The 14440-nt window shown below is 45.1% G+C and overlaps 1 protein-coding gene across 3 annotated transcripts in view; it reads right to left on the minus strand.

Annotated features, from left to right (window-relative positions):
- Nucleotides 1–306: 306 nt before the first annotated feature.
- The window catches only part of UBN1 (ubinuclein 1), a 31858-nt gene continuing 17724 nt past the window's right edge, over nucleotides 307–14440 (minus strand). The window contains exons 11-16 of one of the 3 annotated variants that reach the window (XM_075069308.1): nucleotides 13279–13329; nucleotides 12197–12233; nucleotides 9927–11162; nucleotides 6463–6715; nucleotides 6035–6124; nucleotides 307–2713 (exon numbers count right to left, since the gene is read on the minus strand). In XM_075069308.1, the coding sequence (XP_074925409.1) occupies nucleotides 2661–2713; nucleotides 6035–6124; nucleotides 6463–6715; nucleotides 9927–11162; nucleotides 12197–12233; nucleotides 13279–13329 (1720 nt within the window). In that variant the 3' untranslated portion in view covers nucleotides 307–2660. Of the gene's footprint in view, nucleotides 2714–6034; nucleotides 6125–6462; nucleotides 6716–9926; nucleotides 11163–12190; nucleotides 12234–13278; nucleotides 13330–14440 lie in introns of all 3 variants that reach the window. The other 2 variants (XM_075069306.1, XM_075069309.1) reach the window with 2 other exon arrangements.

Consider the following 14440-nt stretch of genomic DNA (forward strand, 5'->3'; position numbering starts at 1 on the left):
TTTTGCCATTGACAGTGACAGGAGCTAGATTGGGCCTTAGGTCACCGTTATTAAGCTAAAAGGATGGTACCTCCCAGCAGATGTAACACACATAGGAATGGGTCTGTTGAGTAAGAAGATGTCATTCTACTACAATGGCAATTTCAGAGTTACAGCTGTATTTAGAAGGACTTGGTCATTTATAAAACATTGGCCAAAATGCATACTAATAATTAGTCACCCAGTGAGTGGTTAGAGACAGCAATACAGTCACGAAGATGATCTTCCAGTCAAATTACATTGGAAGTGAAGAGACTGAAAAGAGCATTTTGGAAACTTTGAAACAAATTTATTCAATTCCTCTGTACAAGATCGACAGTTTTCACACCACCCCCATCGTCATCGAGACAGTCCCAACACTCACAACAAAAATGAAGTAAATCGCAGCTCTTACACACAACAGAAACTGCCGTACTAAGTAAGTGCCGGTGGGAGGCTCGCCCCCCACCGTAAAGAAAACAGCTAACATTGCCTAGTCAAGACAGAGATCCCAGATGCTCTGCTCCCCAGGGCTTGTGATCTCATTCCCTATTTCTTCCTTGCCATGGCGGTTTAATTCATTCACTCGTTCATTACAGCATGTAAAGAAAAAAAAAATCCCACAGAATTTCCACCGAATAAACATTTCCCTGAGGCGAAGGCTTTGCTAAATTCCTAAAACAAGGGCATTCCGCTCCAGCTGCGACGCACAAATGTGCATCCCAGCAGAAACACCAAAGTGAAAGCAAAGAGAGGGTGTGGAACCAGTACCTTGGGTTGCTCATTAAGGGCTGGGATCCTGTCAGGTGTTTGAATGCCCTTTCAGCTACCACTGGCTTCAGTGGAAGTTGAAGGGGCTTGGTACCTTTCAGGATTAGGTCCTAAATGGGAACCATGCGACATCCACTGCTCAGAGTCCATCGATAACTGCTGTACTCTATCTTAGTAACACAAATTCTGTCTTTGGCTCTTTTGCTACAACTTAGAAATATTTTCTTTTTTTTGTAAACAAATTTTAATTCTGAGCTGCATTTTTAAAGAAAAATATGAACAGTGAAGTGATCTTGAGAAGTCCTTTATCAGCTCCACTTCCAAACGTGTCTCTTGGGTCTTACTAACAACAGAGAAAACTAGAGCGACTACTGGCCGGCCTACTTGATTTCAGTATCCCTCCCAAAGCACAGGAAGGAATTCTGCAAGCTTTTACTTGAAATGCCAATGACTAATTTGTGGAGCAGTGCTACTATCTCTGAAGTCCAGATAAATTAGACCTGGTTAAAAGGTGACCTGAAAGAAGGGAGATCACAACACCACAACTACAAGTCAATGGGGTTTACGATCTGAGAACCGCAGACTGCCCCCTCAATCTATGCAGGCATATCAGAGGGGACATGCAGACAGACTGAAATCAGCTTACAGGGCTAAAGCTAAAAATATACACTCAGATCCTAGTAGATCCCCATTGCGGCAGCTCTGACAAGTAAATAATTTTAGTGCAGAAGTCATCAAGGGGAGCAATATTCACTGGATTATCAGTGACTTTTCTTAATCTAGATCACCAGAGAGATCATTATTGAAGACCCTAGTAAAGAATGGCTTTAGGGGAGGGTCTGGAACCCACGTGCACAAACTCAGATAAGAGCTGGTGCTCTTGCTGGATTTGGTACTAGATTTAAAGTAACCAAGTCACCATTTAAGTCCAGACAGTGCAGCTTTTGATGTGCAACCATAAAAAGCTCTATTAAATAAAAACAGAATTCATCTTAAATATAGTGTGATTAAAAAAAAGAACTGAGGCGCGCACGCAAAAAACGGTCGAAATGGATGTTATTAGTCCATTCTTGCTCCACCATAAAAGGCACTGGAATTATGTCTTCCTATACATCTGACATGCTGAGAAGTGTTCCAATCGATCCAATGCATTCAAAGGTAATGATAAAACTGAGCACACAAAAAAATCCCTTGAGAGGAAATACAAACATAGAAGCATTTCAATGTCCGTGAATGCATCTAAATATGTCTCTCTAAGAGTCTTCATTCTCCTCCAACGGGGAATATCAGGCGATTCATGATAGACACCATAAAGGAAGTGCTAAGTCCTCCAACTAACTTGAGCACTGCTTTATAGTACAATTAAAAAATTAGGACAGAGTCAATGTCTTTGAAAAGCACTAGCAGTGCTTGAGTTATCCAAGTAAATCCAAAGCAGGAATAAGCACCTTTCATGTACTCTCCTGGGGAGCCAAGGAGGTAACTGAACTCAGAGGTACTTGGCAAATTTAGACACAGGTGCGGGGAAATCCACCAAGGCGCTTGACTTTTTGAAAGAAAGACGCCCCACCAGTGCTTCCCCACAAGTTCTAGTGCTTGCCAGGGAGGAACAGCAGCAGTGAAACAGTGCCGTAAGTGCTTCTCTCACCAGGGTGTGGCGCGAGGCGGCTTGCTTCCTGCACAGCTCATCTCTGGATGCCACTAACCAAAAATGCCAATGAGCTCTTCACTCAGCTCAGTTTCTCCAGCTGCTGTCAGGAAAAGAAAACCAAAGAGTAGGCGAAAAGCGGGCCACCTGGATCCAGTCTTCACGGCTGACTCCTCTTGGTTTGTCCTGGGCTTGCATTCGTTTCCTTCCCTTCTTGCAGACGTCACAATTTTCGCTGCTGCACATTGGACCCTTTGCCATGAAGCGGAGACGCATCTGAAAAGAGAATGGAAAAAAAAAAGGAAGACGTTTCAGTGTCAGCACTAGGATTCTGTGCACAGCTGGGAGGCACCAAGATACCATTGCATGTAAAAGCTATTGAGTCACCAAGGATTCAGACTAGAAGATACTGGGGAAAGATACAGATTTTTATGGACACGTGGTAACTGGGAGTGGTCTTCACTGTGCTTGTATATTACATGGTCTCTGGAAGCAGCAGACCTCTTCTATGGACTTCCAGCATAAGCATCACCAAGGGCCACAGATGCAGGTAGCTGGGAGGAGGGAGCTGCTGGCCAGCTGGTCTAGCGAGCTATTCTCTCATCAGTCCAAACTAGCCATGGGTTAGGGCACTTGCTAACAAATACATGATTTTACTGATTACCCAGACAACCAGGAAATTGTAGTTACTGGGAGTTCAAATAGGACCCAAAGAAACTCACTACCACCTGTAGTAGGAGTCTAAGCACCAGAGGTGAGGGAGAAGAACAGTAAGAGGAAGTAGAGCAAGGAAAAGGGGCATCGCAGAGGAGACGTGACAAGAGAGCCAGAGAGTTGAAGAAAGCAGAAAGTTTCCAGTCGCAATTACACTCGCAGCAAACTGTAACGTGTGAACTGGTGTATTTTAAATGCATAGCTTGGCAGAAGTGGTACCGGGCATGGGGTACTAACAGTATACCCTGTACTAGCCACTCCAAGGCAAAGAGGGTTTTGCTGGTTCTAGAGTGGGCTCATGACACAGATTCTTTCAAAACAAGAGACAAGTAAAGGTAGAACCACCACTGGGAGAGAAATATATGTGCATTTCCACCAACAAGCAAACTGATGACAGCCTGGCAAACACACACTGCATGCCATTTGCTCAGATGCTTTTGGACAGCTGTTAGTTACACATACTTTAATTTAAGATACCATCAATTCCCAGCACTGGCAGAGACATCCCAACACACTGCAGGCTATGCAGTTTTCAGATGGCTACATCTGCATTACCCTGAAACACAATCTTAGGAGGTGTTCCTCGCCAACAGAAATGAGATTTACTTCCATAGTCAGCCATAGTTTATTCCACAGATTCATAGATTTTAAGGCCTGAAGGAACCCTTACGATCATCTCATCTAACCTCCTGCATAATACAGGTAATAGAATTTTACTGAAAGATTTCTACATCAAGACCATAACTTCTGGTTGAGCTAAAGTATATATGTTTATTTAAAGACACCAGGTGATAAAGAATCCATCATATCCCTAGGTAAATTGTTCCAGTGGTTAACTCCCCACAGTTAAAACATGTGCCCCCTATTGCTAGTCTGAAAGTGGGTAGTTTCAGCTTGTGGCCACTGGATCTCATTAGGCCTTTCTGTTAAAGAGCTATCTCCCATCAGAAATCTTCTCCTCCCATAGCTACTTGTAAGAGCATGATCAAGTCACCAATTCTCCTCTACTAGAGAGATTTCTTCTTAGCAACACACAGAATACATTGTGTAAGATCTGCTTAATTAAAAAACAATGCTCCCTAGAGGATGTCGTTTTATCATCACAACATAAAGCAAAAAGTTTTTGTCTCCTCCATTATCTACAGCAGGGGTAGGCAACCTATGGCACACATGCCAAAAGCGGCACGCAAACTGATTTTCAGTGGCACTCACACTGCCCAGGGTCCTAGTCACCGGTCCGAGGAGTTCTGCATTTTAATTTAATTTTAAATGAAGCTTCTTAAATATTCTAAAAACCTTATTTACTTCACATACAACAACAGTTTAGTTATATATTATAGACTTATAGAAAGAGACCTTCTAAAACATTAAAATGTATTACTTACACGTGAAACCTTAAATTAGAGCGAATAAATGAAGACTCGGCACACCAATTCCGAAAGGCTGCCGACCCCTGATCTATATCATGGATGCAGCTTACTGATTTCACCCACCTAGTCACTGCAGATAGGCCCTGTTCTCTGCTCCTCCACGTCTATTACTCTATTGCATATTGACTGGAGAGAAACTGTATCTCAGCCAGGACTTGGGTGATGGATTGGGGAGTTCTCATGAATGCACAGTGCCCATATCCTTTGCTCAGCAGAGGAACACATTCCTTGATGATAGATCACACAATACTAAGCCATGTTACAAGGCTAAATTAACTAGAGGGTCACCCCCCCCCAGTGGCCTTGCCACACCAAAAATAAGCTGCCTCACTCACCTCCATACGTGGCACATTGCTCAAGTGTGAAACACAGCAGCAGGAAGTACTGTCCTCCAGTACTGAATTGTATTAACAGAGCTATGTGGTGCATTGTCCAAGACTAAGAAAGCAGGAACAGCCATCGATCAGGACTGAGCTGCACTTGCAGCATTGCCTGGGGAAATCTGCACAGCACTCTACCCTTGGATCTTAATTTTGTGAACACTGACCATATCCCTGTTCCACCCTGCTCCCAGACCCATAAAATGCGACTGCCATTATGTGGCTTTGTCATGTGCCACACAAGCCACAGCAGCTATTGTTCTAATTAGAAACTGATAGAGAAAGAAACATCAAGGAGTCCGGTGGCACCTTAAAAACTAACAGCTTTATTTGGGCATAAGCTTTCATGGGTAAAAAAACCACTTCTTCAGATGCACATGCATTTGTTAGTCTTTAAGGTGCCATCGGACTTCTGCTCGTTTTTGTGGATACAGACTAATACAGCTACCCCTCTGATACTTAACACCATGCAAGAGAAGGAAAGTCACCTGCTTCTTACAGATCTCCCATGGTCTATGCTGGTTCTAAAGGTATCCAACTGGGGTCACAACGAATGTACTCACAAAAAAAGTCATGTGACCAGCACTAGGGAAAGCAGTGGCTGAAGGAGAGGCATGATATTATGCATGGGAGCAGTATGTCCTCCTGGAGATAGCTCAATGCCCTTTATCTGGATAACAGGTGACAATTCTCTATGCAACTAGCACATTTAATCCTAGACAGTACTGGCAAGTTATGCAAAATCACATAAACCTCTTAACCCTGGCAGCGAGGCCTTTTACCATGCACCAAGAACAGAGCCAAACCACTTGAGACGCTCAGAAATCCCAAAATACATCTGGGGGGGAAGGGTCTGTCTTTCCAAAATGGAAGCTTTCTACCATCTAGTCAACAAATGCAAAGGATGTTAAGGACCCTAAACCTCATGAGCTGGTGAGATGAAGCATCAGCAGAGACTACACCAGTAAAGACAACATTGAAGGCGGTGGTGCTTTCACTCCAAGATGAGGCATCCATCAAGGCAGATGATGACTCACAAGGCACAAGACAAACAAGACTATCTGACAAGTTACCTGGCAAACTCTGCGGTAAATGGGTGGACAGGGCAGAGTGTGGGAGTGGTGCTGCATGGTGCGGGCTGGAGTGCAAGCCAGCCAGAAGACCTAGAGAGAAAAACAAAGAAAGGAAGGGGGGAAAAAAAGAACAATTGCACGTTGAGGATGGAAACAAGCAGAGGAGCTGCAGCAGTTAGAGCCTGTAGCTTCGCCTCCAGTACTAGTTCTGCTGAGCAATGGAATGGCTGGGACTTCTGAGCTAGCTATAGGTACATGCCCAAAGGACTCCAAAACCACTGGCTTAAGACACAAACACATGAACTTCAGGCACATTGCAACAACATGAGAGATGGGCTCATATGCAACGGTCTAACAAAGTACAGTCCTGTTGGCCTTGCAATTCTACAGCACAGGCATAAGAAACACACACAGGGGAAAGCACTCACTGTGGCTGAGGCCATGGTGGAAAGTTCCAGGGGCAGGTCCCGTGACAATTGCATCCTTGGATACTCCTGCTTTGTGGGAGGAGTCTGAGCTGAAGGAGATGACGTGAAGAGGGAAGGAATGGATGGGAGAGATAATCCCCAGCGGGGTGGAGCTCAGGGCACCTGGCAGCTTTGGACTGCTGGACTTGTAGGATGGAGACAGTACACTTAAGGGAGGAGAGCTGGTTAGCAGCACAGCTCCACTAGTTCCTTTCTAGGAAACGAAACAGCAAAAGTTAGTCAAAATGGAAACACAATGGCACCTCATCAGCCTTCCCATTGGATGAGGAGAGCTCTGATCCCCCCTCCATGTCCAAAGCCTCCTCCCCCATACCCCTGCCCGCCAGATACCAGAAGACCAGCTCCATAATGCAAACAATCCAGTGTCTAGATGTTCTGTTTCTGGGAACAGAACCACCACCACACTGGCCCAGACCTGTGGTCCATCTAGTCTGGAATCCAGTCTGCAGCCATGAATAGATCCTTTAGAAGAAGGTGTAACACTTCCACAATGGGCTGTCATTCATGAACATTGCCACCTGGGAAGTTTCTTACTAACCCTTGGCTTATGTCCTGAAGCATAAGGGCTCATTTCCAATCAACTTGTATCCTTATCCTACCAGTGTAACTGAAAATATTCTTCAGTCACAGGCCTACTTCTGCTTCTCTAAGTTCTTGGTCTGAGTAACATGCACAGCATAGAACTCTACAGTTTGATTAGAAATGGCAAACACACAAATTGTTCAGTCCATTTAAAATGTGCTCCCTTTTAATTGTGTGGTGACCCTCTCTCAGCCCATCCCCTTCTTGTGTTATGAAAAAAGAGTAGATATGAATGGCTGACTTTACAGTCGATTGTTATATGAAGACATCGAGAATTGATAAGCTTTCTTCTGGGGGTAAAAACCGTGGGGTTCATTGCATTAAACACAAGTAGTAAATATGAGAAGTAGCTCCAGGCTTATTTAGCAAGATCCTACACTGGGTTTATTTTGCACAGTCGCTGAATTTTCAGTATGCCACAGAATTCTGTACAAAACAGGCTGAACTGGATTCTGGAAGTGGTCAAGGAGAAGCAGGAGGTTGTGGTAGCTGGGTCGGAGACAACTACAGGATTTCAGCCCCTGGGAAGGGTGGGAGGCAGTTTGAGTTTGTGGAACAAACATATTTCAGTGTCCAGTTATCGATCAGCAGTGAAACAAGTGTTAATACTGACATCTCTCGGGTGGGAGGATTTCAATCAGGTTGAAGTCTGGAAAACTAAATTTGTTCTATTGCAACTTTAGATTAAAATGGATATGGAATTCAATTATAAATGATCTCACATTTAAATGCCACTACAGAGCAAGTACATGTTTGAATTTTATAAAACTGCCACAGGCAAAAAACAAATCATAAAAATTAAGGCCCTGATCCTGCAAACACTTAAGCAGCGAGGTATATTTACTCACGAGTAATCTCAAATCCCACTGATTTCAGTGGAACTACCTACATGCTTAAAGTTAAGCATTTGCAGCATTAAGGGCTAAAATTGCATTTTTATTAAAAAAAAATTCTCTTAGACCTACTCTACAAATGTTTTGCCAGTAGAACTATATTTGTATACTAGTAGGGCTTTGCCAGACAAGTGTGGATGCAATTTATATTGGCAATACTATGCTTTTCCTGGCATAGCTTATTCCAGGCCCCTTGAACAAAATACGCTACACCAGAAAAAGCACGGTTTTACTCGTGTAACTGTCGATACTGGGGACTTCTGTCACCACATCTATGTCAGTCAGGGTGTGAAGGGGAGTGATCCCTGGCCAACAGAGCTGTATCAGCAGAAATTTGTAGTGTAGAACTGGCCTCGGTGGCATAAAATCTTTGATACTTCAAACCAAAGCTTGGCTCAATGTTATTCAGACTTTAAATGCATTAAAAACTCGTGTTTTTTTATATACACACACAGCGTCTTTAGAGATAGATACCTAAAGTTAGGCTCCTAAGCTCATATTTAAACACCTGTGGGTGGTGTTTTGAAAAGCAACTGGATGATTTATTAGCACCAGTCCCATTTGCCTTTAAACTGCAAACCCTCGTGGAAAACTTATCGTCTGCTTGAAGCATTACAGCTTTCTTGACTCGTTCAAGTTTAATCTATTGGAAAGTGGTGATGTTTGTAAATCTAGCATGCACAATTTGCTTATCCATTTTGTGTCTGAGCTGGTTTTGTTCTCACAGGAAGAATCTTAATGAAGGCCTGGACTTGTCTTTTTTGGCACAGACAAGCTTCTGTGGTGTGAAACTAATTAGTAAAAAAAAACTTCTATGTAAAACCTGAAAATATAAAAAAGTTAGGAAGTTAAAGAAGTACAAAAGATCCACTTTGATGATTTAAAACTATAAAATGGGAAGAAAGTAAAGAATCAGCAATATGAAAATGAGAAATCTGATTTCTCTCCTATAAATGCTGATTTTTTTTAAATCACAATTTTTATCCACCCTGGAAATTTGTCTCGCTGGATTTCAGAGTTTACATCCTATTGAGCTGAATGGGGCAGTGGACACGGACATTTCTTTGAGCTACTGTTTCAGGCTGCCTGCAAATTCAGGCACTGCACAGATTACACTCAAGTCACAGTTCAGAAGGTTTCTTCATAACCCATAATGGGCTAAAAACTTTGGTTCTTTTTAAATAAAAATGAAAGCTTGGATTCTGGAGCACCAAATTTGTGGCAAAGGGTGGATTCTGCAGCAAATCCCACATCCATGGAATCTAAGTATACTCTGTCCTGAATCTAAACAGACAGCTTGGGACAGGACTGTCTTTGTTCAGTGTTTGTACAGCGTCTAGCACAGGGATCTCACATCACCACGAGGGCCACATGAGGACTAGTACATCAGCCTGAGGGCCACATCACTGACACCTTTTCATATAAAGATACAAAAGCCTCCCTCCCATGAGGCCCCGACCCATCCCGCCTCTTCCCAGCCCCCATTCCAACCCCCTCCCCAAATCCCCGCTTTGGCCCCGCCTCTTCTCCCCCTCCTTCCCTGAGTATGCCATGTCCCCACTCCTCCCCTCTCCCTCCTGAAAAGTGTGAAGTGTGGGAAGCACCTGGAGGTAGGCAGAGGAGCGGGGATGCAGCGCGCTGGTGGGGGGAGCTTGGCAGCCGCAGGAAGTAACTCAGGGGGTGGGAAGTTGGTGGGCTGGAGCAAATAACTCCACAGGCTGCATAAAGCCCATGGGCCACATGTTTGACACCCCTGGTCTAGCACAATGGGGTCCATAACAAGCGTTCCTAGATGCTACAGTCACACACAAATAAATAACTTCAAGGAACAACTGAAATTCTTTTGAAGCTTTCACTTTAAGGCAGATCTTAGCAAGGCATTGCTTGACACAATGACGTTAGGTTGGGCTGACCCAGCAACATACTTACCGGCACAGAGGTAGAAGATGTGGTGCTACTAACCACAGCTGGCTTTATGGAGGAGGTTAGTAACTTGGCTACCCCCTGAGTCCCTCCACCAGAATCTCCATTTGGACCACCAGGTGGCGCTACTAAAGTCAGCTTCTGGGAGACGGGGGGTTTTTTGACCATGGAGCTTGGGGAGGATCGGCTGGAAGCCTGCCCTGGGGAGGGAGTCTGTACACCTGACAGCAAGCCCCCCGAGGAGGAGCTCTGGTGTGCAGACACTGCTGACGTGGAGCTGCTGGAAGAAGCCACATGCTTGGAGAGGGAGCTGGAAATGAAGGGAGATTTGTAGGACTGCCCTGAAGAGCTGGAGCTGGTGGAGTGCTTTCCTGTGTAGCTTAGCGATGCTGTTGAGGAGCCAGGGCTCTTGTGGGAGCTGCTAGAAACTGGTGTGCTGCCCGCAGATGAGACCAAGGAATGGAAGCCCTGAGCTTTGGTCGATGGCTTGACCGGCTGGAGGAGAGAACGCGGGGGCACAGGGGAGACAGACTTGGGGCTCTGTAGTTTGACAAACGGAGCTGGGGACGTGAAGCTTTTCTGCTGCTGGCTGCTCGACTGAAAGACTTTCACTTGGGCAACTGGCAAGGGGGTGGACGTCTGGGGCCCGTGACTCATTCGCTGCAGGCTGTGATGCTTCTGTTTGGACTGGTGCGCATCAGGGAGGATTTTACTGGGGGACACTTGGCAGGGCACCTCTTTGTAACCAGAGCTCTCTGCCTTTTTGTCTTGAGAGGACTGGCCCAAAGCCAGGGCCTGTTCGGCCAGGAAATTGAGAGGTGATTGCAGAGAGCCAGCAGGGGGTGGGGTAGGAGAAGAGCTGGACTTAGGAAAGTTCCGCTTCTCCTCTGAAGTTGCAAGACTTGGGATCTTCTCTGAAGGAGGCTTTGGGGGTCCAGGGAGAGTGAAATCAGGGCTTCCACAGGCTCGGCTGTTAAGCACAGCCAATTCCTTGGACACGGCTTCCAGGGAAGAGGTTGGGTTACGAATTAAGTCCTCATCCAGGGAGTCATCCATGCTAAAGGCAGCAAGGGTGGTAGTGCTGCTAGATGCTTGGGCAATGCTGAGACACAAGAGCTCTCTGGTTTGGGAGCTGATGCCAATGGCCACTCCCTGTGGCTCAGAAGGCAAAGAAACTGGGCCACTTGAGTGGATCAGTGGAACAGAAACCAGTGTCTTCTTATCTGGCTTACTGGAGGATTCCTGCAAGAAAGTTACAAGGAGTGAGACACCCAGCGAGACAGAGTTTACTGGTGAAAATGAATGAAAGTCAGCTTTGCAGGCTGCCTGTTCCATGCATTCAGGTGGCAGAAGTTGGAGAAGGCACAGCTCAGGAACTTGCCTTGCCCGCAGATCCCGTGAGAAACAATTGCAGCTGTACAGCGCCACAGCTGGTTGCTCTTTTTTTCCCCACTTGCACAATATATTCAAATTACTCACATAGTCCTGCTGCAAACTACCCATGTGAGGTCAACCCAGAGAACAACTACCCCATGCAGACACCAGACAAAGCTAGAAGGGAACTTTTGCCAGAACAGACTTTCAATTTCCAATTCCTTTCTCCTCTCAGCTGGGCTGGAAATACCCCATTGAGGAGCCTCTCGTGGGGTAAAGAAACTGACTTTGCCATTACTGCTGATGTCTCCTAAGTATAGACAGAGGTAACTACTGGCAAGAGATTTGATGACCACTGGATTTCAGTTGGGACGAGAAATTGAGGAATCCTGTTAAAAGTAAGACAAGTCTACAGACTTTGGGGGCCTACAGACTCAGGGGAATCTAGATGGATGGTAGAGGCTTTGCCCTGTTTCAGCTAAACAAACATACTCAATTCCTCTCATGTTATGAGCACCGCTGAATACTTCACTTCCTCAGAGAAGAATGTTACAGGGGAAACTTAGCAAGTTTATATATTTGTGTTCCATGGTGGTTCTAAAGCAAGATCTTTTACACCTGTTCTATTAATGTAGCCTTTGCAGAGCTTGCTACATCTCTGCTTCCTATACAATCATGTTAGTATCCAAATGCCCTGGAACCAGCTGGAGTTTACCTGCACCCCACACATTCTCACGGACAGCATCTGACCTGTGGAGACTAAGAAGCATCCTCCCTCTCTGATATAACCACCTGATATGGGGACAGCTCAGTGCACGTCATAAGCAACATTGTCCCTCCCCACCCTAAGATGGGTAAGTACAGCCACCGAGAGGCAGGGAGACAACAAAACTCACTTTCACCTTCACTTTTGGAGGAGCCATAACTTTCTTCTTCGCCCTGTTTGGAGAGAGACAAAAGACATATGAACTTACCTGGAGAACAATCCAATTAAGGAGTGCACTGGGGGCTGTTAGTGGGAGTGCACCAACTGATCTCCACTGAAATTCACTGGAACAGAGGCAGCTTCTCAAGTTGCTAAGATTCAAATCACATGAGGTTTGCTATTGCTCTAGAAAGTCCTGACTTCCATCCAGGAACACAAGGAAGGTGGGGGAGGATGCAGAAGTGTTGATGGAGCACTGGTCACTGAAAGCAATTGGCGTGCATGTCCTGAACCAGCTATTGCTTCAGTGTATTATTATCGCAGTGTTAAGTGAACTGCAGTAACACATTCCAGAAGTCACAAAGGAACAGATAACTATAATAAGAGGCCGCAGAGAGAAACTGCCACAATCTTTTGTGCTCAAGCCAGCCACAAATGCTACCTGAGATGCCAGGAGAAATCATGGATAGAGAAGCATCCTCAGATAAACTCTGTCAGTAAGATTCTTCTCAGTCATTAGAGCAGGCACCATCTCAACTGGACTCCACATGGTTTTCCTGGCAAACTGGTATCCCTCCTTCTTGCCTGCAATGAGCCTAGCTACCAAGCTTATCCCAGACCCTCCTTCAATAAGACAAAGTCCATGTTTAATGAAGACCGATAGAGCAGGGTGACATCTGCATACTGACGGAACCAAGCACAAGCTGTATTCATGCTCCCTCCAAGGGTAGAGCATACAAGTGGCCCTTTCTGCTGAATCACTAAATTCTAGGAAAGCCCAGCCCAGGTTAGAGTTCTTATCTAGGGGAATCAAGGTGAACACATGGCAGCGATTCTATTGTTGGAGGTGAAGTCATATGCAAACAATAGCTACGCTACTTCCCAGAGACGCTCTCTGCACATGCAAAGCCAAGCTGCATCTGGAGAGAGCTGAACAAGCAAGACTGGAGGCCTCACATAGGGGCAAGGAACGAATGGGGAGAACTTTATTTGCTAGCAACCAATCTCACACTGCACAACAATAACCAAGGAGGAGGGCAAGTGCTGCAAGATACTCACAAGATTGATGTCAGGTGTCCATGCACACGCCTGCTCTCCTTGAACAGAGTCCTGAAAAACAGAGAGAGCAGTGAGCAGTTCTATCCAGCCCTGCTGACTAGAATGACAGGGATCACAGGACACAGTGGATCTCTATTGTACCATGATGCATGCTGAGGTGAGCCAAACTGCTGGAGGCAGGAAACGCTAGTAACATGGCACCCAATTCTTTTCAGGAAGCCCCTCTCCTACTGCAACAAAATCTCCCCATTCAAATCCTTCTCTGGGGTGGGGGCTACTCTCTTCACAGGCTCCAAGTCTGTTAATTATCACAGAACTTCACAGCGAGCCCTTTGCTATTGATATTGACTACACAAACCGGCCTGGCAATACCAACACCAATTCAGTTAACAGAAGGATAACGGCAGCTGCTTCTCTAGGCCAGTGGCTCTCAACCAGGAGTACACAGGGGTCTTCCAGGGGGTACATCAACTCATCTAGATACTTGCCTAGTTTTACAACAGGCTACATAAAAATCCCTGGCGAAATCAGTACAAACTAAAATTTCACACAATGACTTGTTTGTACTGCTCTATATACTATACACAATATTTATATTCCCATTGATTTATTTTATAATAAGGTAAAAATGAGAATATAATCAACTTTTCAGTAACAGTGTGCTGGGACACTTGTATTTTTATGTCTGATTTTGTAAGCAAATAGTTTTTAAGTGAGGTGTAATGTGGGAGTACGCGAGACAAATCAGATTCCTGGAAAGGGTACAGTAATCAGGAAAGGTTGCGAGCCACTGCTCTAGATGTCTGGGTAAAAAGCTTACAAACATGCAGTCAGGGTTTATGTTTTTAAACGTATTTGGTTGTTAAAACAAACTTTAAAAAAAAAGCCAGCTTACTTTCACTAACTGCTGCTCTCTCAGCTCAGACCCTAAAATACACCGGCCATGCACCACCACGTCTCTGAACTCATCCACAACATCTCTACTCTGTCCACATGGAAGGCCCTCTTCAAGATCAGCATTATTTGCATTGTCATAGCACCTAGGACAGGTGCTGTACAAACACAGAAGCAAAAGCCAGTCCCTTGCCCCAATGGGCTTACCCTCTAAGTATGTTAAACAGGAGACAACGGGTGGATGCTGACAAACTGGGGAATACAAGGA

The sequence above is a fragment of the Chelonoidis abingdonii genome, chromosome 9 (assembly GCF_003597395.2).
Source record: "Chelonoidis abingdonii isolate Lonesome George chromosome 9, CheloAbing_2.0, whole genome shotgun sequence".
In the NCBI taxonomy this organism is placed as follows: domain Eukaryota; kingdom Metazoa; phylum Chordata; order Testudines; family Testudinidae; genus Chelonoidis; species Chelonoidis abingdonii.